Consider the following 24,523-nt stretch of genomic DNA (forward strand, 5'->3'; position numbering starts at 1 on the left):
GTATACTTTTTGTCATTTCTTTTTCTCAACCTAATAATAGCTTTAAACATTTTATAAAATTAGTAAATATGCAATAGACATAAAATGATCTTTTATTAGTTTTTAAACAAGTCTTACAAAAATTCTTTATCACAAAATATATGTGTTGGAGATCGAGTAGCAATCTGAAATGCGGACGGCTCGGAACTCTCAACTATATAAAAATATTGTAAGATTTTAATTTCGTAAAAAAAAATAAGTTAACAACAAAGTCGGTGTCTCACTTATAATTAAAAAACTATATTGACAATGTTATTATATTTAAAAAAAAAGATTAATACTAACTTATTAGTTAACATACTGCTAAATTTTTGGTGATACTAGTTTTTTGGCCATTTAGTAGTTAGACTTATTTAAATATAATCTTTGTGTACCCATCCTTTCATGTTCAGTTACATGTATATTTAGAGAAGCAGCGTATTCCCTTATACAGCCTTCTTCTTCCGGTGTTAGACCTTCAGGAAGCGGCTGTCTTAATAAACCATCATCACGTGCAAAATTATCACATAAATCACGAATGGCAATTTGTATATCTGTTGTATTCTCTTGGTTTTTAGAGGTATTCAAACATTTGGACCATAAACGTTTTTCTGCATCTAAATATTTTCTCTGTTTTTCATTAACCTGTAATGAAATTTCAACTTTTTTAATAAGTACTTTTTGCTAAAGCCTGCGGCGCTCTATGCTGAATTTCATGTTAGATTGCTTGCTAGATTTGTTAGGTCCGATCAGATTTTTACATATAGTTCACATCTGAATCACCATTGACTTTCACAAATCTAGCAAACGATCCAACATCAAATCCAGCATAGGCTGCCGACGGCTTTAGATAATAAAAAATTATCATCATGACTGAACTAATTGATAATTACTAATTGAATTTCTTTTAATATATCAGGATTGCGTGGCTCCATCTTATTAGCGATTTGAAGCATTTGCATTGACCTAGTGTATTCACCCATTTTTAATAGTGCCCGGCCATGACTACATAGAACAACAAATAAAATCGTAAATTTTAATAAATTAAAGGTAATTGTACTAACAAACCATTAGCAATATATATGATCTAACTTAAAATATGTCTTGACAGTCTTTTCAGGAGATTTGTTACAAGCAACACAAGCTAATCGTGGCATATCCATTTTATTGCAGCAGATTGAAAGATTAGTGTAAGCCTTTGTGAGTAGTTTATTCATCTCCTGTTCCTCTTCTTCATTTTTCAACACAGTACCATTTAACCAATCAATGGCAATTTTATATCTGATAACAATAAATGAAGAATTAAAGAAAACAAGTTTTGACATTAGTATTTTTATATTTGCAAATATTTGTAGAACATTTACTCACTCTTTTATAGCCATTTTAATATTATGCCTTTGGTAGCTAGCCCGAGCGGTATTTAACATATCGTTAACTCGCTTTGCAACATGACAGAACATTTTCTTTTCTTCTGGTGTAAGATTCTCGAATGTGCCTAATGTCCCATTGTCAATAAAATCAAATAAATGAACAACAAACAAAACATCTTCGTTAGGTGGAATACGCGGAGGACAGCCAAATTTCCCATACGCCAAATCAGAGCTTACAATAAATACTGCAATTTCATGCTTTTGCATTGTTTTTATACCACATTCTAATCCCGCTAATAGCTGCCCTTGATTGAGACGAACTGAATTTGGTCTGCCATGAGCATAAGTAGAATCAAAAGGCTCATCATTGTGTTCCAAATATCCTATATAATGAATTGTAACTTGAGCATCATGTGGAATAATATCTCCAGTCCCTTTTCGCTTCACCAGTTTCAAAACCTGGAAACATTTAATAACTCCTTTTTTGTGAAAGGCAATGAAAACAATAAGTTCACTACAAAAATACAATAGATTCTAAACCTTTCCATCCCGATTTGGAGAAATATCTGACATTTTTTCTTTTAACGTTTCAAAACCAATAGTAAAAATCATATTTTGTGCTTCATCATCTTCCTCACCATCCGAATCCTCCATATTTATCATTTTTATCATTTCATCACTATTTAATGTTACACCTGGTTTGTAATGATACTCATCTTCATCTTCTTCAATGTAATCATCTCCAAGTTCAAAAACCATTCCATCTTGTGACATTAAGTCTCTATATTTCAAAATTATAAAAGTAAATTAAAAGCTTATGACAAACTATTATAATTAATATAAAAAAAAAAAACAATTAAGATAAATTTTGTATCGTTACTTTAGCTTAAATCCTTCAAGTGCATTTTTAAAAGATGCCATTTTAATGATTATATGTACACGTGATCAATCCAAGGCATCCAATCCAAGGTTCGATTTCACTTGTCGCTCCGCGCTCTGCCGCGCTCGTCGCTACTCGCTACGCTAGCGACAAATGGTCACGTGGGACAAAGTATACCCTTTCTCTTTTACATACATAGGGTCTTTTCCTAACAGCGGAGCATAGGAGATTCGTGTTAGTTGACTATAGCACTCGGAATGATCGAATCTGAGAGCGCTGATTGGTCAATATTACGTAGTATCAACAGATAATAAGCCGTTACCAATAGTTGGATACAAAAAATGAGATTCATCCGCCATATTGGTGTGGAGAATGTTTACATGCTGATCGTAGCAGAAAGAGGTGTAAAATGGAAAAATATCAAATGTTGTCGTTACTAAAATAAAAATTGAATACTTTAAATGAAAATGAAGAATATTCGTACTTTCCATTCATTATTTTCAATTTTTACTTTAGTAACCTTACCATTTGACATTTCTCCATTTTACACCTCTTTCTGCTAGGATTAGCATGTAAACATTCTCCACACCAATATGGCGGATGAATCTCATTTTTTGTATCCAACTATTGGTAACGGCCTATTATCTGTTGTACTGACACCGGCCCTAAATTGCTGATTACTGCGAAACAATAGCGGGCATGGGGAATGAACATATGGCGAATGGTCATCGAATACCGAAGCCAACACAGAAAGAAGGAAGGAAGGAAGGGAATGAACATCTCATCTCTCCTAGCCTAGCCTAGCTGAGCTGACTTACCACTGCTTACCACCACTTGAGGCGTCCCGCGTCCCGCGTCTGAACTCTGAAGTCTGAGCTACGACTTAGGGCCGTATTCATAGACGTCACTCGAGTTCAACTCAAGTTTTAATGCTACAGTTTACGTTACATATACTGTAGTATTTTAGCCTGTTTCGAGTTCGAGTGGAGTCACGTCTACATATGAACACATATGAATACGGGCATTACGAGTCTTTCGACACAAACATACTAATCTCATATTTCATTACAAAACGAGAGAAAAAAACAGTGCCTTTTAACTCTGTTTTTAACCACCTAAAATTTTTTATTCAATTAAGCTGTAGAATAGTGTAGAAGGAACTGTAAAGCTGTATAAAGAAAATATGAATCCTAGTAGCTCTAATATATTTCTAGACGTGGATGATGCAGCATTGGCAAATAAATTATTGCTTCCTGTAAGTTAATTTTGAAAATTATACTTCTCAATCTTTATGAAAGGCAAGATATCTTCTTTATAATTTACTAATCAAACATTTTTTTTAAAGCAAAATGAAGAGGATTGTGAAGTTAATGAGATGATAAAACAATTTGAAGAAAAACCATATTTTCTGATAAAACCTGTACCTGGTATATATTGTTTTTAATTTTACTTATAATTTGACAAATTATATTTACTATTGTGTAAAATTATTGTTATTCTAGGAGTTTGTATAAAAACTAAAACTTCTGAAGGTGAAAAAGTTTTTATTAATGTATGCACTTCACCAAAAATACCACCTCCAAAACACATATCAGATGACCAATTGTTAGAGATATTATCCGAAGAAGAGCCTACCTTTACAATACCAATGAGTATAGGAAATGAAAGACTAGAAAATGACAATAGTAATTACCTACCAAGTGAAAATATATTTATTATATAGCTTTTTAATGTATAGAATTTTAATATTATTTATTATTACATAGAAGGTTGTGCCTGTTCGACATATGATATAGTATTAAATAATGAATATTTTGACAAATGCCAAAAGAACTATAGCTTTTGGGTATTTACAATATCAGTTATGATGGATGGCGTCTCTAATAAATTTCATAAAACTCTAAAGATAAATGATTATGCGATTTTAAAGAATAAAAAGGTAACTATATTAACAATTTTTTAATCTAACATTCAATTAATATAGTGATATATAAATGATAATGCACTATTAATATATTCACAGGTAATGGGTAAGTTACAAGAACATAGAATAGAAAATCGTCAGGTTAAACAATCTCTACCACTTAAAAAACCATTGATTGAAGAAATAGTTTCAACAAATAAAATAGAAGACAATAAACAAATTTCACAAGATACGGGTAAAGAGTGGCGATATCTACTTTTAGAAAATTCTGGGATAAATTCAAGAAAGTGTCTAATTGGCTTATTCAAAATATCACTCATGGTATGTCCAATTCAATTTATAATACATAATGCTAATGTCATATTAATAAATTTCTTTTTATCTTCCACAGTGCCATGAAAGTATTCCAGTAGTCCACGTAGGACCCGATCGTGTTGTTATTGTTGTCACGAAAAATAAATTAGTGTATGATGTTTCATTACCATATCTCATAGAACCTGCAGAAGTTGAAGGTCTTTTTGATACAAATATGAAAGTAAGAATGATTAGAAACCATGTTTTAAGAATTTTTATAAAAAACGGTATTTTTTATTTCAGATGTTACGATTAAACATGCCCCTAAGTATTCAAAAACACTAAGTATATAATTAGTATACATTTTTGCTCCCTGTTTTCTATTTAAATTTAAAGGTGTTTTTAACACAAAAAGCTTTATACATCCACAATACGTTTATAAACTTAATAACAGTAATAAGGGAGATAACAATAAGCAAAGAATAAAATTGTTCAGCTCTAAGGATATTATACTTAAATCTAAAGTATCGTTAACTCACCATACTAAATTTTACCAATTTATTACATATTTATGGTTTAAAGTTTTTGTTGTCAGCAGACCAAAACTGGATTCTTTAGAAAAGAAAAGTTAATTTTAATGGTTTGATTGCAGGCAAACCAGAGTATGGTTTTACTTTACAAAAATATCTAATATAGCTTGTTTCTACATACGAGGCTTCCTCAAAAAGACGAGTTTCACTATGGACCGAGAATTTATTTATGAATACTTAGAAAATATTAAAATGCGGGATTTGAATATCGAAATCTTTTCTTCATTTATTAAAGACAAGTCATTTATACAATTGTGTTGTATATAGATATAACTGAAGTCTTTTTACTGTTTAAAAGTATTACATTTGGCAACTCTATTTAATAAATTAGGCTTACATATTTAAAGCTTTGCAAATTGCAAGTATAAAAATGTAGTAGCATATTAAGTATAAATAATAATCTGTATTTCATTAATACCATTGTAAATAGGTAAACAAAATTGAGGGAATTTTATAACTCTGTATAAAATGTTGAGCGGCCAATACCAATTATGGTAAAGATATTAGGTATTAGGTACACAGCGTTTACACCTATCATAAAGCAGATTACGTATTTACTGACTAGATCAATAAAAATCTTTTTAGGATTCCCTGAGAAATTTTGGCTTTGCAGTAATTCTTTATAATTAAGTTTATATATAGCACAAAAAATGGAATAGACAAGGTATTTACAGGTTACCTTAGTCCCAATAACTAAACTGAAACCTATAACGGTTCTTAAAATAAGTTGACTTAGCATAATAAATGATGGCCAAGTAATTTGAAAAGGAGGTGACAAAGTTAATGTTGTATATAAACCACTAATATAATTTAACCAAGTTCCAATATGAACACCGACTGTTACTGAAACTACCATAGTTGTATCCCCCCTATAATAAATTGTTTTTTATATTGTTAACTCCTATCAATAATTATTTGTAGATAATAAGTAAATACCTATGCTCATACCTTGTTGGTGTCCACTTTTCACTTAATGGATGATAAATTATAACACAAATACTAATGGCAGCTAGTATCAACAAAAACCATATATTTGTGACAAGATAATAATCTGTTATCTCCATAAGAGGTACTAATGGAATCATTAAAATAATTGCTAATAATAAACCAGCCACAATATCTAAGATTGTATGCATTCCTAAGTAGATTCTACTTGTAGAAACAAGTGTGCACCTAAAAAAGAAAACAAGTTTATTGAACTAAGTGCATATTAAGAAGCATTTATTGATTTAGTAATTAGTTATTCTGTAAACATAAATCTATCATTACCAAAGAAATGCAATTAAACAACCAATAGGAAACTGATATGTGTATCTATTCATAGTGAATAAAACTACACTGAAAGGGATTGAAACTCCAATCATGGCATGAGTTGATGGCATTCCATATTCCTGTGACCATTTACTCTGTAATCTTACTGCTGGTGGACATGACGGCCTTGGCCAACAAATTATATCTTTTAACACTTGACCTAAAAATAAGAAAGTATGTTTGAATTTCATTCTATTATAAAAAGTGATATAACTTATAAAGTCAAGGAGAAGCAATGTGATCTTACCAGTGGTCATAACAACAGCCCAAACCAAAATAATTCTACGTCCCACAGCCCCATCAATATTCCAAAACCAAAATGGAATGAATGTTGAGTAAAATATTTCATCACCTAACTCTGTTCCAAATAAAAATAAGTAATACCAATAATAATTTGTAATTGTATATGATTGGCTCATGGAGGATCTAAAGTATTTTTCCTTTGAATAAACTTGCTCTTCTTTCGTGGAAACATCTGATTTGGCATATCCATTATAATTCGTTTGTAATGTTGAACAACCATTTATATTTTCTGTTAAACTATGATTAACGTCTATATCATTGAAAGAGCCATAATGTGAATAAATTTTATTCTCCTTTTCATTCTTGTAATACTTAACTTTTTCATTATTCTCTTTAGAGTCATAATGAATTTTAATACCAAAAAATTCTTGAATATCAGCAACCAAATCTGAACTTTTTAAATAATCAATTGCCTTCCACATGTTTTAAGTATACTAATACTAATGGTTTATATATGTTAATTGTATGCTATGCACCATCTAAATAAAAATGTTACATTTTAGGAAAAAAATAACAACTTTTCTTAGCTGTGTGATGTATTATTTGATGAAAATGATTAAACACTTTACTTGGCTCAAAAAGTGTATGAAATTCAAATAAATGATTCATTATGCAAAAATTTAGTAACATTTGCATTATTAATTATATTTGATAAAATAATACTCTAAAACTCACTGCATTTTTCTAGTTGATTTTCTTTCATAAGCAATCTTAACTGATTAGGTATAAAGGGAATAAGTACTTTATTGCATCATCTAGAATAATAAAAGTAATATTATTAGCATTAATGAAATTGAGATTGATTGAATAACTTATTTAACACGTGATATTTTGCTGACACGACAATACATTATTATATATAAATTGGTATACAAAAATATTACGAAAAAAACGTTACCTAACCCAGCACATCTTAAAAACTTGTAATTGTACACAAATAGGTTTTTAAAATATTTGAGATTTATAAACAAATCAAATAAACATTATATATGTATTGAGATAAATTCAATCCTTTTTAGAATAATTTTTGAATATCCATTACTTTCTATTCACATAAACTCATTTTTTTACCACAAATAACATAAATATACAGGAAAGTCAAAACCGGCTATACAATTGCTATAAGCCTATAAATCATTAGGTGTGTTTTATTTAGCTACACTTTTAACACTTTTCTACACTTTCCGTATTTCTGTCTTTGTCCATAAAAAGTGCACAAAGTGTAAAAAGTGTAGCAACTTTTTGCTAAATAAAACAGCTATTAATTATAATCACATACACTATTGCTCAATAATCTTGCGTCAGGCGAGGGGCAGTGGGGATAAGAGAGGCAAGGGGTTATCTAGGGAATTCTAGTGGACACCGTCAAATTTTTGATCGGCTATCCCTTTGACGCAAAAGAGCTGTCAAAAGCTAAATTAACCTGTATTTTGAAGAAATACAGAAACATAAATATTTTTAAAAAACAAATAAGAAGAAAGAAAGAAAGGATTTTAATAAATATATAAAGAAAAAATATCAGATGAGTATTAGTTAATAGGAAATGTTAAAGTAATTGTTAATTATTAAGAAAATATACTTTGTGGTTTTTTTATTTCTGTTACAGGTTAAATGCTGTTTCTGATGAGCTTAAATTACAGAAAAGAAATATATATAGACCAATAAATAAAAAAGGACTAATTTATGAAGCATTTCTGTGTGGACCAGTCATTTCAATAATTATGATGTAATGTTCTAATAGTGAATGTGTAAGCGTTTGGTGTATATACACAAAGAAATTTTATTATAAATTAATAATTATATATAATAATGTGTTGATTCTTATTACTATAAATTAAAGCTAGTTCAATTAAAATATTCTTTTTCTTTCCTCCTTATCTGAATTCTATACATACATAGTAATTACATATTCTCGTAGAATCTATTCTTTAAACTAATTAAATTGTAACTATTTGGAATGTGCAAGTCATAACTATTTGCTTCAATGATATTTATTATTCATTGTAAGAGAAATTGCATAGAGCCTCTGCAAATTTCTTATTAATATGTCACATCCTTCTACATATTATCTTTTATGACATTTATATGCCTCCTTTGCACTATTTTCTTCTAGTCTATAACATATAAAAATAATTTTACAATCATTAATTATTATACGCAGATCTGATGATTCTGCTGATCTCTAATTAATTTTATAAATATTGAAATCATTGATAAACCATTGTCTAGTTAAATTTGAAAAATAGGCATTTGAATGATGTTATTTAAATTTGGTATCTCTTTTGTGAGATATGTTTTCATAGTACTTGGGAAGATAAAGTTCTTTAGAAGGTATGTGTACACTAATGAGTTCATTTTGCTTTCAGCTTCGAATAGTTTTTCAACTACGTGTTTGGATATACATTTTGAATATAGAATATATTTATTTTGTTACTCCTATTATAATGTTGACAGAATTGGTAGTAAGATATATCAATCATCTGAAAATAATAGAATATATATATGGCGACTAGATAAATTAAGGATTTAAGACAGATAATTCTCAACAACAAATAGGAGTAACAAAATAAGTATTGTATATTAGGAATGGATATCCAAATATGTAGTTGGAAAATTATTTGAAGCTGAAAACAAGATTAACTCAGCAGTATACATGAATGTATTGGAGGACAATATCCTGTCAAATGTAAAGAAAAGATATCATGTAGACGAAGTACCAAACATTATATTTAAGTACAATAAATTAAGTGAAGTGTCTAGATTCTTCAAATTTAATAGAGCAATAGCTTACCTATCATCCTCACATTGATAGAATCAATTAGACAGCAGAATAAGCATACTTCAGCGTATTTGAAAATATCTAGAGAAATATTGGTATATGTTGAAAACTAGAAGAAGAAGGAACAATCAAGGCAAATAAATGTCACACAAGATGTGAAAGAATGTGACAGATCAATAAGAAATTTGAAGAGTCTCTATGCAATTTGTCTCGCATTGAATAATACAAATAATTGAAGCAAATAGTTATGACTTGCACATTTCAAATAGTTGCAATTTAATTAGTTTAAAGGATAGATTCTATGAGAATATCTAATTACTATGTATGTATAGAATTTGGATAAGGAAGAAAGAGAACGAGTATTTTAATTGAACTAGCTTTAATTTATAGTAATAGGAATCAACACATTATTATATATAATTATTAATTTATAATAGAATTTCTTTGTGTATATACACCAAACGCTTTCACAATCACTATTATAACATAATTAAACCATAATTATTGAAATAACTGGTCCACACAGAAATGCTTCATAAATTAGTCCTTTTTTATTCATTGGTCTATATATATTTCTTTGCTGTAATTTAAACTCATCAGAAACAGCATTTAACCTGTAACAGAAATAAAAAAACCACAAAGTATATTTTCTTAATAATTTATAATTACTTTAACATTTCCTATTAACTAATACTCATCTGATATTTTTTCTTTATATATTTATTAAAATCCTTTCTTTCTTTCTTCTTATTTGTTTTTTAAAAATATTTATGTTTCTGTATTTCTTCAAAATACAGGTTAATTTAGCTTTTGACAGCTCTTTTGCGTCAAAGGGATAGCCGATCAAAAATTTGACGGTGTCCACTAGAATTCCCTAGATAACCCCTTGCCTCTCTTATCCCCACTGCCCCTCGCCTGACGCAAGATTATTGAGCAATAGTGTACCACATTAACTATTAAGTTGGTGGTTAGGGCGGGCATTAGGCAACCTATCAATTTATGACGGCCGTATTCAGTCAGCCGTATGCATATGTTTTGCATAGTCGTTCGTTTAAAGGACCTCCTTAGTAAGGACTCCTTACTCCGTAGGCAAGAAATGAGCCAATCACAATGGAAATAGCGACGGCCATATTAAAATCTCTGTTTGTGATTGGTTGGTTGTTTAATGCTACAGTCTACTCACTACTACTTTAGTATACTTTAATATACACAATCTTGCGGCAGGCGAGGGGCAGTGGGAATAAGAGAGGCAAGAGGTTATCTAGGGAATTCTAGTGGACACCGTCAAATTTTAGATCGGCGGCCTGAGGACTGCTGGGCAGTGTTGCCAGAAAGTAGACCGTCGGTCTACAGAATTTCCCCCTCCACTTACCACCACAGATGCAGGCTCGCTTGCGTGAGCCATCCCCGCTTCTACCGCTGCTCGATGGTCACGAACACAAGTAGAAGCGTCCGTACATGTGTCGACTGGCTTCGCTCGCTCTCGCCTATCCTCGGATTAAAGAGAGAGCGGAGATACTTTCTCGGACCTCTCTGTCTTTCTCGCTGTTAGCGTCTAGCAGAAGTTCGAGGCAAAATCTTTCCGCTTCGCTTTGCCGAAAATCTACGAATATTTTGTTATTTACATTTGCAGCCTAATGCCTTTATACATGTTTTTCAGCATTTTATATAAGCATTGACTTATTTAAATCAATAATAAATTAAGGAAATGCGTATTTGATATATAATAATTATTTTAACTACAATTTCATCGTTATATTTCGCTTATTTCCGTAAAAGCTGCATTTCATTAATTTATTATTGATTTTCGTAAGTCAATGGTCATTAAAAAAAAATTTAATTTAAAAAAAAAAAAGTAATCGGCAGGAATCGAACCGGGATCCACGAATCGCCACGCGGTTACCTTACCGCCTAGACCACAAAGCTTCTTCGGTGCACCGTAGGCAGAAAGTCTTCTTAAGGACTTGAAATCTTCTTTTGCACCGTATAAATAAACGAGCAACCGACAGCTTTATTCATTATTATTCTGTCATAATGGTACAAAAATTAAAGAATAATTAAATATTGAATAGTTTTCAAAAGCTGTTCCAATAGCCAAGGACGGAAACTACGAGCGTTGATTATATTTATCTTCGTTCTTGGTTATTGGAACAGCTTTTGAAAACTATTCAATATATAATTATTCTTTAATTTTTGTACCATTATGACAGAATAATAATGAATAAAGCTGTCGGTTGCTCGATTATTTATACGGTTCAAAAGAAGATTTCAAGTCCTTAAGAAGACTTTCTGCCTACGGTGCACCGAAGAAGCTTTGTGGTCTAGGCGGTAAGGTAACCGCGTGGCGATTCGTGGATCCCGGTTCGATTCCTGCCGATTACTTTTTTTTTTTTAAATTAAATTTTTTTTTAATGACCATTGACTTACGAAAATCAATAATAAATTAATGAAATGCAGCTTTTACGGAAATAAGCGAAATATAACGATGAAATTGTAGTTAAAATAATTATTATATATCAAATACGCATTTCCGTAATTTATTATTGATTTAAATAAGTCAATGCTTATATAAAATGCTGAAAAACATGTATAAAGGCATTAGGCTGCAAATGTAAATAACATAAAATATTCGTAGATTTTCGGCAAAGCGAAGCGGAAAGATTTTGCCTCGAACTTCTGCTAGACGCTAACAGCGAGAAAGACAGAGAGGCAGTGATGATAGAAAGCGGGTATTCGTTCCCCCCACTATGCAAGCATAGGCTCACTACGACTCCGAAAGCCTTCTGGAAATTCTGGCATGCGTGAGACATCCCCACTCGTGTCCCTTCTCGCTGATCACACAGCGATGCATACGTGTCTCGGCTTCCGTCGCTTGACTTCGGCTAGCTTCGTTGAACGTAGAAGTACGAAAGAGAGCGGTATACTTTTCTCGGACCTCTCTTTCTCGTGCTCGATCTTCGTTCGTTTAGCCAACGAGCAAAGCCGAGCAAGCCGAAGCAAATTAAGAAATGTCTTTTTTGGCAGCTATGATAAAAAAGCTGGCCACGTTGAATGAATATTAAAATAATATTTATAAGCAGCCATTAACTTATTAGATTTTATAATAAATAAGGAAATGCGATGATTTTACGTAAAATTGATAAATTTTGTTGAGACTCATATGTTACGTATTATTGTTAAAAATATTTCATTTTCTTAATTTATTATTTAATCTAGTAGATTAATGGTAATAAAAAAAAAATTCATTATGAAAAAAAAATTTAAAAAAATTGCACGAGTCTTCGGGAATCGAACCCGAGCCCGCGATAACAGCAGGCAAGCGCCTTACCATCTACGCTATGGCACTTATTTGGCAGCTTAGAAGCAAAGTCGCAAGTCGCTTGTTAAAGCGATGGAACCTTTCTCTATTAAGTTTAATTTCCAGAAGAAATGATTAATTATAATCTTATATTTATTTACTTCGTATGTCTTTTCATAATAAAACAAAATATTTTGTTTACATACTTCTAAACATTAATGACTTTAACAGCTGTAGCTTCAAAAAGTGACTGTAACATTGCGGAGAGAATTTTTGAAAGCTGCAGAATTAAAAATAAGTAACCCAAGAATCGTATTTGGTATTTAATATGTCATTCCTATTGCAATCTATTTAATTTAAAATACCTCATAAATAGAAAAACGATTAATCGTTCTTAACAAGTAAAAGCACGTAGCTGACAGAGATTAAGTCGATATTTATAATAGATAATATATGAAAATAAATAAATTGTGATCGATTTTTTGCATTTTCAAATATTAGTATCGCATAATTAAAAGAGGTAGTGCAAAAGTGGATGAACTAGTCTAAAGGATCGATATCGCAATTTTGGCAGATCATCGAATAGTTCCTCCCGATCTTTCTCCTTTAATTTGTACAATTTCTGAGAAATAAGCATCGTTTGCTAATTTTGATTTTCTCCTTCCGTACGAACATTAAGGTACGGGTACACGGCGCGTGAAGTGCCTTTTTGAGTCAGAAAAATTGCTTTTATCGAAAAAAGTTATTTAGACATTGTAGAAAGTAGACATTTATGGCTACATATAGATATGCTTATTTCTCAGAAATTGTATAAATTAAAGGAGAAAGATCGGGAGGAACTATTCGATGATTTGCCAAAATTGTGATATCGATCCTTTAGACTAGTTCATCCACTTTTGCACTACCTCTTTTAATTATGCGATACTAATATTTAAAAATGCAAAAAATCGATCACAATTTATTTATTTTCATATATTATCTATTATAAATATCGACTTAATCTCTGTCAGCTACGTGCTTTTACTTGTTAAGAACGATTAATCGTTTTTCTATTTATGAGGTATTTTAAATTAAATAGATTGCAATAGGAATGACATATTAAATACCAAATACGATTCTTGGGTTACTTATTTTTAATTCTGCAGCTTTCAAAAATTCTCTCCGCAATGTTACAGTCACTTTTTGAAGCTACAGCTGTTAAAGTCATTAATGTTTAGAAATATGTAAACAAAATATTTTGTTTTATTATGAAAAGACATACGAAGTAAATAAATATAAGATTATAATTAATCATTTCTTCTGGAAATTAAACTTAATAGAGAAAGGTTCCATCGCTTTAACAAGCGACTTGCGACTTTGCTTCTAAGCTGCCAAATAAGTGCCATAGCGTAGATGGTAAGGCGCATGCCTGCTGTTATCGCGGGCTCTGGTTCGATTCCCGAAGACTCGTGCAATTTTTTTAAATTTTTTTTTCATAATGAATTTTTTTTTTATTACCATTAATCTACTAGATTAAATAATAAATTAAGAAAATGAAATATTTTTAACAATAATACGTAACATATGAGTCTCAACAAAATTTATCAATTTTACGTAAAATCATCGCATTTCCTTATTTATTATAAAATCTAATAAGTTAATGGCTGCTTATAAATATTATTTTAATATTCATTCAACGTGGCCAGCTTTTTTATCATAGCTGCCAAAAAAGACATTTCTTAATTTGCTTCGGCTTGCTCGGCTTTGCTCGTTGGCTAAACGAACGAAGATCGAGCACGAGAAAGAGAGGTCCGAGAAAAGTATACCGCTCTCTTTCGTACTTCTACGTTCAACGAAGCTAGCCGAAGTCAAGCGACGGAAGCCGAGACACGTATGCATCGCTGTGTGATCAGCGAGAAGGGACACGAGTGGGGATGTCTCACGCATGCCAGAATTTCCAGAAGGCTTTCGGAGTCGTAGTGAGCCTATGCTTGCATAGTGGGGGGAACGAATACCCGCTTTCTATCATCACTGCAGAGAGGTCCGAGAAAGTATCTCCGCTCTCTCTTTAATCCGAGGATAGGCGAGAGCGAGCGAAGCCAGTCGACACATGTACGGACGCTTCTACTTGTGTTCGTGACCATCGAGCAGCGGTAGAAGCGGGGATGGCTCACGCAAGCGAGCCTGCATCTGTGGTGGTAAGTGGAGGGGGAAATTCTGTAGACCGACGGTCTACTTTCTGGCAACACTGCTGGCAAGTGGCAGCAGTGGCAGCAGCTGCTAGCTGGCAGTGAATAGCAGTGAATAACGATCTCCATTCGTGAGTGCCGATCTTTTGTTGATTTAGCATGATTTAGCATCATCCATCAAATTACGCGGGTACGAGAAGAAATATTATCTGATTGTTTAACTACTTAAAAAAATTCCATGCGATAATTTATTAATATTTTAGTCATCATAAATGGATAACCTTCCGGAGGTAAATAACAACAACTTTATTTTTATATTTTCAAAAACTACCCGATAAGCTTAACGGGATCCCCACGCGTACTTTACCGACAGTACAAGTCAATAAACGATTAATTTAATAAAATTCCAATGCTAAGCAAATTGAACAATCGGGCGTTTGTTGGACAATGTGCCAGTCCTAACGAGTCAAACGAACTTAAAAACACTCAAATTAGTTGAAAAATAACGCTGTACTATTGTGCTACGTTCTTGAAGAAAGGTTACTTTTGGTTATTTCCACTTCAAGAACGCGGGACAGTAGTATGTACAACGTTATTCTTCATCCGATTTGATTTTTTTTAAGCTCGATTGACTCGTTAGAATTGGCACCTTGTTATAAAGAAGCCCGTTTTTGCAGTTTGCTTCGCATTTGACTTTTATTAAACGAATTGTTTATTGGCTTGTACTGTCGGTAAAGCACGCGTGAGGGATCCCGTTAATAGTAGAAAATTTAATTTAAGAGATTATTCTATAAACACAGATTTCTATTTGTTTTTACTAAACTGCCGCACTAATATACATTAATTAAATATATTAAAATAAGGGAAATGATGTGTTTAAAGCATATTTATCTTATTTTGACTAATTGTGTCAGTTCAGTAGTATAGGGAAAAAAAACAGGCCCAATATGTGCATGATTTTGTATGTTTCTATAGTTGAATGTATTTAACCTTGAAATATTGTTATTTTATAGAAAACCTTTGGGGAAGTTCTGCTAGATGATGGATATACGGAACTGAAAATGGCTATACACCTGTCTCGTTTGAAGAATGACAAGAAAACTATTTTTTTGGGAAACCGAAGTCAGACCGTGCCCCGAGCTTGGCCAAGTACGTCTATTATACATCCAGGTACATATGATACAGACAGTATGAGATCTGCACGGGGAAGTGATGTGGTATCATCTAGTAATAATTTTGGAGCTGTTTTATTAAAGAAAAATGATCTTTTTAATAAAAGAAATCTTGTAGCATCAAGTGTGGAAAGGTTTCGTGTTAGAAAACATGATGAATCTATAGTAATGCCACCTCCTGAAACAACTGATATTCCATGCAGTTCTAGAATGATTAAAACTGATATAGACAAAAGTTCTTCAATGTCTAATTATAAATCATTTTTGGATTGTCATCAAAGTATTTTTAGTAGTGAGAATTCTGACTCAAAGAATAAAACGTCATTTAGGAAAAATGAGACTCTGAGCTGTAATTCTTCATACCAAGAACAAATAAACAATGTTGGGAAAGATGGGCTTGTTTTCAAGAACTGGCATATAATTCTAAATGACCAATTCCAATTAATTATTAAAGGAGAAATAAATAGGTAAATATATTATTTGCATACATAGAGGTACCTTTAAACCATCCTAGTATGGATATAAAAGGATACTTATCTTCGTAATTATAAAAATATCAATTTTTTGGGTAGTTACTTTTACATACATATTTTATTTACATTCAGAAAAGTTTTATGCCTTGGATGTATCTTGAATGCCTCATTCCATATTGGGTTTTTCTATAATTATAGCATATAGAATTTATAGCACTTAGTATCATTGTGTTTAATCAAATTTTAAAACTGATATACTTTTATTGCTTTTTTAATTCAATAAAATTTACTGTTTATTATAAATGTTATTGTTTTTTAACAAATCATATTCATTCAATACTAAATTGAATCACATACGAAAATATAGAATGCTGTTAAAATCCAATTATATGGAACTTACTATTAGCCAATTGGAGAAGAACTCTGTGTATTTTTAGTTTCTAAAGTTTGCTGTAATATTTTCCATGCTTCAGTGGGAGAATTGCAAGAAGTAAGCCAGTCTTGAGGAGATTGTCTGCATCCATTGTTAAGTCTATTAAGGGAACAATCTATCATCTTGAAGGAGATATAGTAGATAAACGAAGAGGTAAATCAATATCAATTATTGCTTTGGCTTTGAAATATGATTATATATTTTTTTAATAGAATTACCGGACTATGTGAGAAGCAAATTTGTTAATGGTTTTCCTGATGATTGGGAGAATGTTTATCAAATGTGGAGATCTTTTGTCTCTAATGGTTCTAAACCTACTTTCCGTTGGCCTACTGCAATCACAGATAGCGAAGACGATCTACAAAGCGAAATAACAGATATAACATTGTCATATAAGCCTAAAAGGATTTTGGATCCATTAACTTATACAAATGAAAAAAGATCAACCACTGCACTTCCTACCTATTCTCCAAAAGAAAATAAAGATATTTTTAGTACTGAAAAAATTATAGAAAACCAACAAAATTTATCTAAAAGTAATGAAGTTTTTGACGCTTTGTCGAAAAATGATAATTATTCTTTACAAAAATCTCTCAGTAGTGAAAGAGAAGGGGAGGAGAATAGAGAGAGAAATAAACTTGAACTTCATGGTCAAAATCTTTTAATGTCACTTGTTGAAATACAACAACCATTGACAGAAAAACTGTTAGCTGTAGCTGATAATCTAAAAAATAATATTTGCTCCCAAGAATACCTTCTGAAAATATTACAGTTACTTAAACAACTTTGTTCTATTATGTCATATACAGAAGAGCTAACATTAGCTCAGAACATTCATGTAGCTAGAATTAATGATCAGAAAGAACAAAAGAAGTTATTAGTAGACTCTGGCGCTGATTGTGAAATGGAGAATAGCGGTGCTAAAAGGTACAGTGAACCAAGAAATCAAACACCAAAAACTTCTATACTGAGTGATATAAGTGAAAGCGAAATTTATTTAGGAGTTCCAAAAGTTTCAGCAACATTTATTGAGAAGCATATGGTCATGATACGAAATCGTCATCAGAAACGTCGGATTAAAAGACCAAAGGGATTGAGAGATGTGAAACAGCTAGCGAAGAAAAACCAAATAATAAATGACCAAAAGATCAATAAAAACAAATTAAGAAACTTTTCGAATAGTATAAACAATGATGTAAATTCTAATTTTAATTTTACGGAAAACGATGTGCCTGAAGTAATACAGGGTAAAATTGATTTACAATCTCGTGTAACTGCTGCAAAACACATAAGCTTTAGATCAGAGAAGATTCATGTAGATTCTAAGTACATAGAAAGTATTTTAAACAGCAAGAGTAATAATAGCGATAATAATTCTCAAACAGATCCAAATGTTGTACAAATGACTAGGATGTATTCAGATAAAGAATGTACGAAGAGTAGCAATAATTCTACGAATAATTTTTCTGAAGATATAAAGTTACGATGGGAGCCAAGAATAGTATTAACTGATATTATGACTAATGCAAATTTCAAGAAGACAAATAATCCTTCATCCAGTGGGAATACAGATGACAATGCTAATTATAAGATGAGGTATAGATCATCTGAATCAAAATCTCTAGAAAAATCAATTATTACAAAGTATTTAGAAAATAATCTTGACAAACAGAAAAAGTCCAAAAGTTTAATAAACTGGATACCTGCAGTGATAAATGTGTCTAGCGGCTCATCGAAGTTTGGTTTAATATTTAAAGGAGATCTATTAAAGTAAGTCATTTTTGAAATAAAACAAAATTGTTATAAACTAAGGCATTTACAAGCTATTTTTTTTAGCAACTTGGGGCACACTGATCACTGGAACTTTTCTACCAAGATTGTAAAACAAAGACTATCAGCGAAAAAATTTATAACAGTCGATGACGATATTTATACATTAGTTGGTTCTATGATGGATACGAAACATGGTAAATTGCTTTATTTAACGGGATCCCTCACGCGTGCTTTACCGACAGTACAAGTCAATAAACAATTAGTTTAATAAAATTCAAATGCGAGGTAAATTCAACAATCGTGCCTTTGTAGGACAATGTGCCAGTCCTAACGAGTCAAACGAACTTAAAAACACTCAAATTAGTTGAAAAATAACGCTGTACCATTGTGCCGCATAATTGAAGAAAGGTTACTTTTGGTTATTTCCGCTTCAAGAACGCGGGATAGTGGTTGTACAACGTTATTCTTCATCCGATTTGAGTTTTTTTAAGCTCGATTGACTCGTTAGAATTGGCACCTTGTTATAAAGAAGCCCGTTTTTGCAATTTGCTTCGCATTTGAATTTTATTAAACGAATTGTTTATTGACTTGTACTGTCGGTAAAGCACGCGTGAGGGATCCCGTTAAAGGGCACAAACTATTTCGCATGCAACGTCCTCATTTGTTGACGGATTGTAATGTTATTTCATGTTTTTGGTAATGCCAGAAGATTATCTACAGAGGTACATTAAGGGGATGCATTGAGCGACTCAAACACTCATTCAAGTTTATCTTCCAAATTATTAGGAATATGAACTTTTTTGTAGAGATTAAATTTACTCTTTTGACTGTACTGAAGCGCGCTACAAACTCGATTTCTCAAAGTTATAAAAAATAATTTTCATAAAAATTATGAATACTTGTAATTTTGTTGGTCACAATAATATTGAAAATTAGGCCTTGTAGCGCGCTAAAGAAAAGTTCTATGACTAATTTGAGACCAAGAAGAAACAAATATACCTAAAAATGTGGAAGATTTTTTTGAAAAACTAAATTAGCTATTGAAATACAAGTTTTACACTATTTTACGGACGGAGAAGTTTCACAGTGCGTTAGACAAGGACAAGCCTATTAGCTCTCTTCGCTTTAGAAGGAGTACCCACTCTCTCCCCACCATTTCCTGCTAAACAAACCAGTTCTCCTACACACAGCAAGGTGGCTGGCTAACGCTGCCTGTCGGTGTGAATCCGTAGCGGAATGGAAGAACAAATAATTATTTGTAGATTTTAGGGTTAGGTTTTCGCATATCCGGCGTTGTACCGCTCTTCCATATCATTTTTAGTCAACTAACTCAAGTTTTTTGAGACTTGTAGATGACAAAATATTTTGAAAATTTTACTGTAGCCTCCCGAAATGATATGGAAGAGCGGTACAACGCCGGATATGCGAAAACCTAATCCTGAAATCTACAAATAATTATTGGTTCTTCCATCCCGCTACGGATTCACACCGACAGGCAGCGTTAGCCAGCCACCTTGCTGTATGTAGGAGAGTTGGTTTGTTTAGCGGGAAATGGTGGGGAGAGAGTGGGTACCCCTTCTATACGAAGAGAGCTAATAGGCTTGTCCTTGTCTAACGCACTGTGAAACTTCTCCGTCCGTAAAATAGTGTAAAACTTGTCTTTCAATAGCTAATTTAGTTTTTCAAAAAAATCTTCCACATTTTTAGGTATATTTGTTTCTTCTTGGTCTCAAATTAGTCATAGAACTTTTCTTTAGCGCACTACAAGGCCTAATTTTCAATATTATTATGACCAACAAAATTACAAGTATTCATAATTTTTATGAAAATTATTTTTTATAATTTTGAGAAACCGAGTTTGTAGCACGCTTCAGTACAGTCAAAAGAGTAAATTTAATCTCTACAAAAAAGTTCATATTCCTAATAATTTGGAAGATAAACTTGAATGAGTGTTTGTGTCGCTCAATGCATCCCCTTAAGCAAATTAACAAAAACTTTAAAAAAATTGTTTAAATAAATATATTAACATTTATGAAACAACAAATAAATAACAAAATCCCCCAACGTACTTTACTAAATAGTGTTCTTGCGTTTCCAAAAAGTACAAAAAAATGCAAATCCGTCAGTAATGACGATGCTGCATTTTTTTGGACTTTTTGGAAACCCAAAACCATTATCTAGTAAAGTACATTGGGGGATTTTGCAATCTATTTGTTGTTTCAATAATGTTAATATATTTATTTAAACAATTAAAAAATTTTTTTTTTAATATTGTCAATGTATTTCAGTAGATAATTTTCTGGCATTTCTAAAAACATATAATGACATTACAATTCGTCAACAAATGAGGACGCTGTATGCGAAATAGTTTATGCCCTGTAATGTCGGTATACGGATTCCTTTAATATATTATTTTAATAAAACTGTTTATGATTATCTATACCTAATGAATTGTTTAGTTGTTCCAGAAATGCTACTAGAAGAATGTAGAAATGGCTGTCCCACAAAAATAGAAGATTTTTGTAAAATGTGGAAATTACTGGAAAAAAGTAAGTAAAGAAGGCAATTTTTTTCGTATTGGAGAATAAAAATGATTAACTATTTCAGAGGCAAAATTGATAAAACCAGAAACTGATCATAACTTAACTATCAATACTTTGGATGTTCCCGTTAGTTCTAGGAGAAGGAGAATTTTACCTCCTTTAAGTTACTGGACTGGTAAATATTATATTTTTAGGAAAATGTAATTACTCCTAACATGTCTGTTAATTTTTAGGCGAACGAGTAATTTTAATAGGCGAAATCCCTAATTATAATCTAGGTATGTCGCCGAAGTTTGAAAATGCATCACCTTCGCTAAGACCTAAAGTAAAAGTGAGTTAATAATTATCTTTGTAATTATTTGGCGTAAAACATTACTAAAACTGTAGGAGAAGCCGGAAATGACAATCAAAGTAGATACCAAAATTGTTGCGTTTATAAAGTTAATCTCATAGGATTATTATCGGTTTTGAAAGTAACTGTAACATTATTTGTTAATAAGGCCAATGAGAAAGATGCTACTGTGAGTTCGAAGACGGTCAAGAGGGAAACAGCGAGTAGCTCCGATTCATCTGAATCGTTAACTATAAATACTATACGAAGAATTATAAATAGATTGCATTTTTCTTCCACCGATTCAAGCGATAATGAAATTAAACGCAGTAGTAAAGTAGTTTATTTTTATTTTCATAAACTTAATTTGTTAATAAAATAATTAATCTGTATTATTTTATGTTTTAGAGACGAAAGTCGAATGTAAGTCAAAAAAAAAAAACGGTATGTAATGACTAGTGCTAAATTTGTTAAATAAATATGTATAAAATTTTTATGATATTAAACTTACTTGTTTTAGGTGGATAAAGATAAGCAGACTTTACAAAGGAAACTTAATTAGAAGAGCCAACAGAAATCCGAGTTAAAAACGACTAATTCAGAATCTAAATCTTCTGTCTCGTAAGAGTTTTTTTTATATTTAATATGTATGTAGTTCTTTACAATAACATACCAATTTATTTAGGTATTTAACGCAGCAACAATGAACAATAATGCAGAATTCAATTCGTGAATTGACCTTCAAATTTTACGAAGGTACCATGAATGGCGACGATGTTTTTTCCGAAGATCAAATGTCTACTATTTAAAATTAACGTAAACCGTAAAAGGAGTATTAAAAAAATGGTGAAATCAAATAGAATTTTGTTGTATCACTTTAAGAGATTTAATATTAAAAAGTGTTTAAAGGTACTGAACCAATGAAGGTTCTTACCCAGATAGCAACTATTCAAAGTATCATGTTTAATCATAAACTGATTTTCTTTTTTTCCGTCAAAATGATATATTCTATAAATCACATTTTGTAGAAACTTATTATGATGAAATTTATGAGCTATAATTATAGTATAATTGTAAGATCTTATTGTGACATTTACTGTTGAATCTTGCGATTAGATTTTGTTTCATATTTGACTCCAAATTGTAAGAAAAATGTGAGTTCATACTATGCTGAGAATAGGGAAGTTTCTGACAACAGTATGTGAGTGCTTTGGGGGACATTTAATGCTGAATAATTATAATTCGTTATTTTTCGCTTATAATTTATATATATTGTATAGTAAAGTAACGAATATATTTGGATAGTTTTAATAAAGGATTTATTAATAATTTTATAACAATAAAAATTTTAGTAATTAAAATAAATAATATTAATTATATAGATTAAAAAATCATAAGGTTCATTTTGTATTTACTCTCTTTTAAGATTTCGGTGTAGAAAGTATAGAAAATAAATATAATAACTGCAAATTGAACAAGTGTGCTATCTTCTCATCTGAACGTTCCCGCGGTTTCTCAGTCGTAACGTTACCGAATTGGTTCTCGCATAATTCATCAATGCACTCAAATCGTGAATTCGGGGACCTGCTTTGGGGCATACTGAGTGTATTTCTATCTTTTTATTATTAGTATGAAAGCAGAGGATAGAGATATTCTCAGTGCTCACTAGTGCAGGTACTCGAATTCGCGAAAAGTTATCTAATTTAAACAGGATTTCAAATTATTATTAAAGTAGATTAATCGTGTAAGTATTTTAATTGTATAAGTATAAAATACATATTTTATCATTTTTCCACCCTTTAACCCTCTTTTATACAGGATTTATTTAATTTGTATTTTGTGCAGGTTATGTTGGTAATAATTCTTTTCGTATAATATTCCCAGATAGCAACGTCTGAAACTTTAGGTTTAATCACGACGTGATATGTATATTTTACCGCATAATGCTTTATTTTTGTGATCAGATTATGTTAAAACATAACATGTTAATATTAATGGTCTATAATGTCAATATGATCTTGAGCTCACATCGTGACATTTACTGACGTATCGTGAGGACGTGCTATGTTCTACATTTCACGTCATATTGTAAGAAAAAAATGAGATCATGTAATGATAATAATATGAAGATTGCTATCGACACACCATGAGTGAATTATGAGTACATTGAATGTAATTGTGGTAATACATTTAATATTTTCAAATAACGAGTATTCAAGAAGCAAGCTTATATATCGCTATCAGCGCTACAGCACGTACATTTTTTTTAATTAATGTGACCGATAAAATTACAGCCAGTCGATATATATAGACAAATGGAACTTTACTGCTAACTAACGTCACGCAGTGTAATGGACAAGGTATCAGTCTCATTATTCCATCGACCAGCGTTCAAGATCCACCAGGGAAAAGGATTTTTCATCAGCAAAAGTACGATCAAATCATTTGGGCATCAAAAATGAAAGTAAATTAGATTAAATGCAGAGCGAAAATGTTGTAACGCCGGCGTTAAAAATTGAAGAATTATCCTACATGAGAATTCAACATTTTCTATCATTTAATGATACCTCATGACGTGAGCGCAATCTGAGGAACAAATGAGTCCTCATTTGTGTCTATTTTTGTCTTCACGGAATACTGCATTCTGAGGACAATATGACAACATTACGACAGGATTTTGCTATCTGGGATATACCAGTTAATGCAATGGAAGCCTATGTTTTTTAGGTATACTGCTTTCAGTTTCCTGAAGTTACACACTATATGCTCTATTACATGTGAAATATTGAAATCATGAATTCCTTTCATATTTACACATCTACACGATTTTATTATAATTTTCATCAACTATGTGATTTCTAAT

General features: G+C 31.4%; 4 protein-coding genes across 19 annotated transcripts; 2 read left to right on the forward strand and 2 right to left on the reverse strand.

Moving 5' to 3' along the window:
• Positions 1-74: 74 nt before the first annotated feature.
• LOC136784070 (inactive peptidyl-prolyl cis-trans isomerase FKBP6-like) lies at positions 75-3,142 on the reverse strand. 4 transcript variants are annotated; one of them, XM_066744552.1, is made up of 7 exons: positions 3,087-3,135; positions 2,269-2,476; positions 1,929-2,169; positions 1,387-1,847; positions 1,111-1,299; positions 912-1,023; positions 75-663 (listed from the first exon to the last, which is right to left on the reverse strand). In XM_066744552.1, the coding sequence occupies exons 2-7, from the start codon at positions 2,307-2,309 to the stop codon at positions 376-378; spliced, it is 1,332 nt and encodes a 443-aa protein (XP_066600649.1). In that variant the 5' UTR covers positions 2,310-2,476; positions 3,087-3,135; the 3' UTR covers positions 75-375. The 4 variants fall into 4 exon arrangements, with proteins under 4 accessions (XP_066600649.1, XP_066600651.1, XP_066600650.1 ...); XM_066744554.1 differs by lacking the exon at positions 3,087-3,135 and having other exon boundaries at positions 1,387-1,513; positions 1,667-1,847; positions 2,269-2,615; XM_066744553.1 differs by lacking the exon at positions 2,269-2,476 and having other exon boundaries at positions 3,087-3,142.
• Positions 3,143-3,277: 135 nt separating this feature from the next.
• On the forward strand, positions 3,278-4,991 carry LOC136784071 (PIH1 domain-containing protein 1-like). Its single transcript, XM_066744555.1, has 7 exons — positions 3,278-3,523; positions 3,614-3,695; positions 3,771-3,953; positions 4,035-4,207; positions 4,292-4,513; positions 4,584-4,727; positions 4,790-4,991. Exons 1-7 carry the CDS (start codon positions 3,452-3,454, stop codon positions 4,829-4,831), a joined length of 918 nt encoding a protein of 305 aa, XP_066600652.1. The 5' UTR covers positions 3,278-3,451; the 3' UTR covers positions 4,832-4,991.
• A 152-nt stretch (positions 4,992-5,143) lies between these two features.
• On the reverse strand, positions 5,144-7,991 carry LOC136784069 (sphingosine-1-phosphate phosphatase 2-like). 3 transcript variants are annotated; one of them, XM_066744549.1, is made up of 6 exons: positions 7,589-7,958; positions 7,366-7,445; positions 6,635-7,169; positions 6,346-6,547; positions 6,025-6,249; positions 5,144-5,945 (listed from the first exon to the last, which is right to left on the reverse strand). In XM_066744549.1, the coding sequence occupies exons 3-6, from the start codon at positions 7,110-7,112 to the stop codon at positions 5,528-5,530; spliced, it is 1,323 nt and encodes a 440-aa protein (XP_066600646.1). In that variant the 5' UTR covers positions 7,113-7,169; positions 7,366-7,445; positions 7,589-7,958; the 3' UTR covers positions 5,144-5,527. The 3 variants fall into 3 exon arrangements, with proteins under 3 accessions (XP_066600646.1, XP_066600645.1, XP_066600644.1); XM_066744548.1 differs by lacking the exon at positions 7,589-7,958 and adding an exon at positions 7,970-7,991 and having other exon boundaries at positions 6,346-7,169; XM_066744547.1 differs by having other exon boundaries at positions 6,346-7,169.
• A 6,745-nt stretch (positions 7,992-14,736) lies between these two features.
• LOC136784074 (leucine-rich repeat and coiled-coil domain-containing protein PF3D7_0703800-like) lies at positions 14,737-23,124 on the forward strand. Of its 11 annotated transcripts, none has more exons than XM_066744566.1 (13): positions 14,738-14,944; positions 15,949-16,105; positions 16,226-16,574; positions 17,054-17,166; positions 17,226-18,783; positions 18,850-18,980; positions 21,246-21,335; positions 21,394-21,504; positions 21,563-21,660; positions 21,830-21,997; positions 22,069-22,104; positions 22,181-22,281; positions 22,346-23,124. In XM_066744566.1, the coding sequence occupies exons 1-12, from the start codon at positions 14,912-14,914 to the stop codon at positions 22,220-22,222; spliced, it is 2,886 nt and encodes a 961-aa protein (XP_066600663.1). In that variant the 5' UTR covers positions 14,738-14,911; the 3' UTR covers positions 22,223-22,281; positions 22,346-23,124. The 11 variants fall into 11 exon arrangements, with proteins under 11 accessions (XP_066600656.1, XP_066600663.1, XP_066600664.1 ...); XM_066744567.1 differs by having other exon boundaries at positions 15,949-16,084; XM_066744559.1 differs by having other exon boundaries at positions 14,737-14,944; positions 15,949-16,574; positions 21,255-21,335.
• Positions 23,125-24,523: the final 1,399 nt, after the last annotated feature.

Source organism: Prorops nasuta, unplaced genomic scaffold (assembly GCF_024137725.1).
Source record: "Prorops nasuta isolate Cenicafe-Biocafe unplaced genomic scaffold, Cenicafe_Pnas_1.2 PNAS00045, whole genome shotgun sequence".
Taxonomy (NCBI): Eukaryota; Metazoa; Arthropoda; class Insecta; order Hymenoptera; family Bethylidae; genus Prorops; species Prorops nasuta.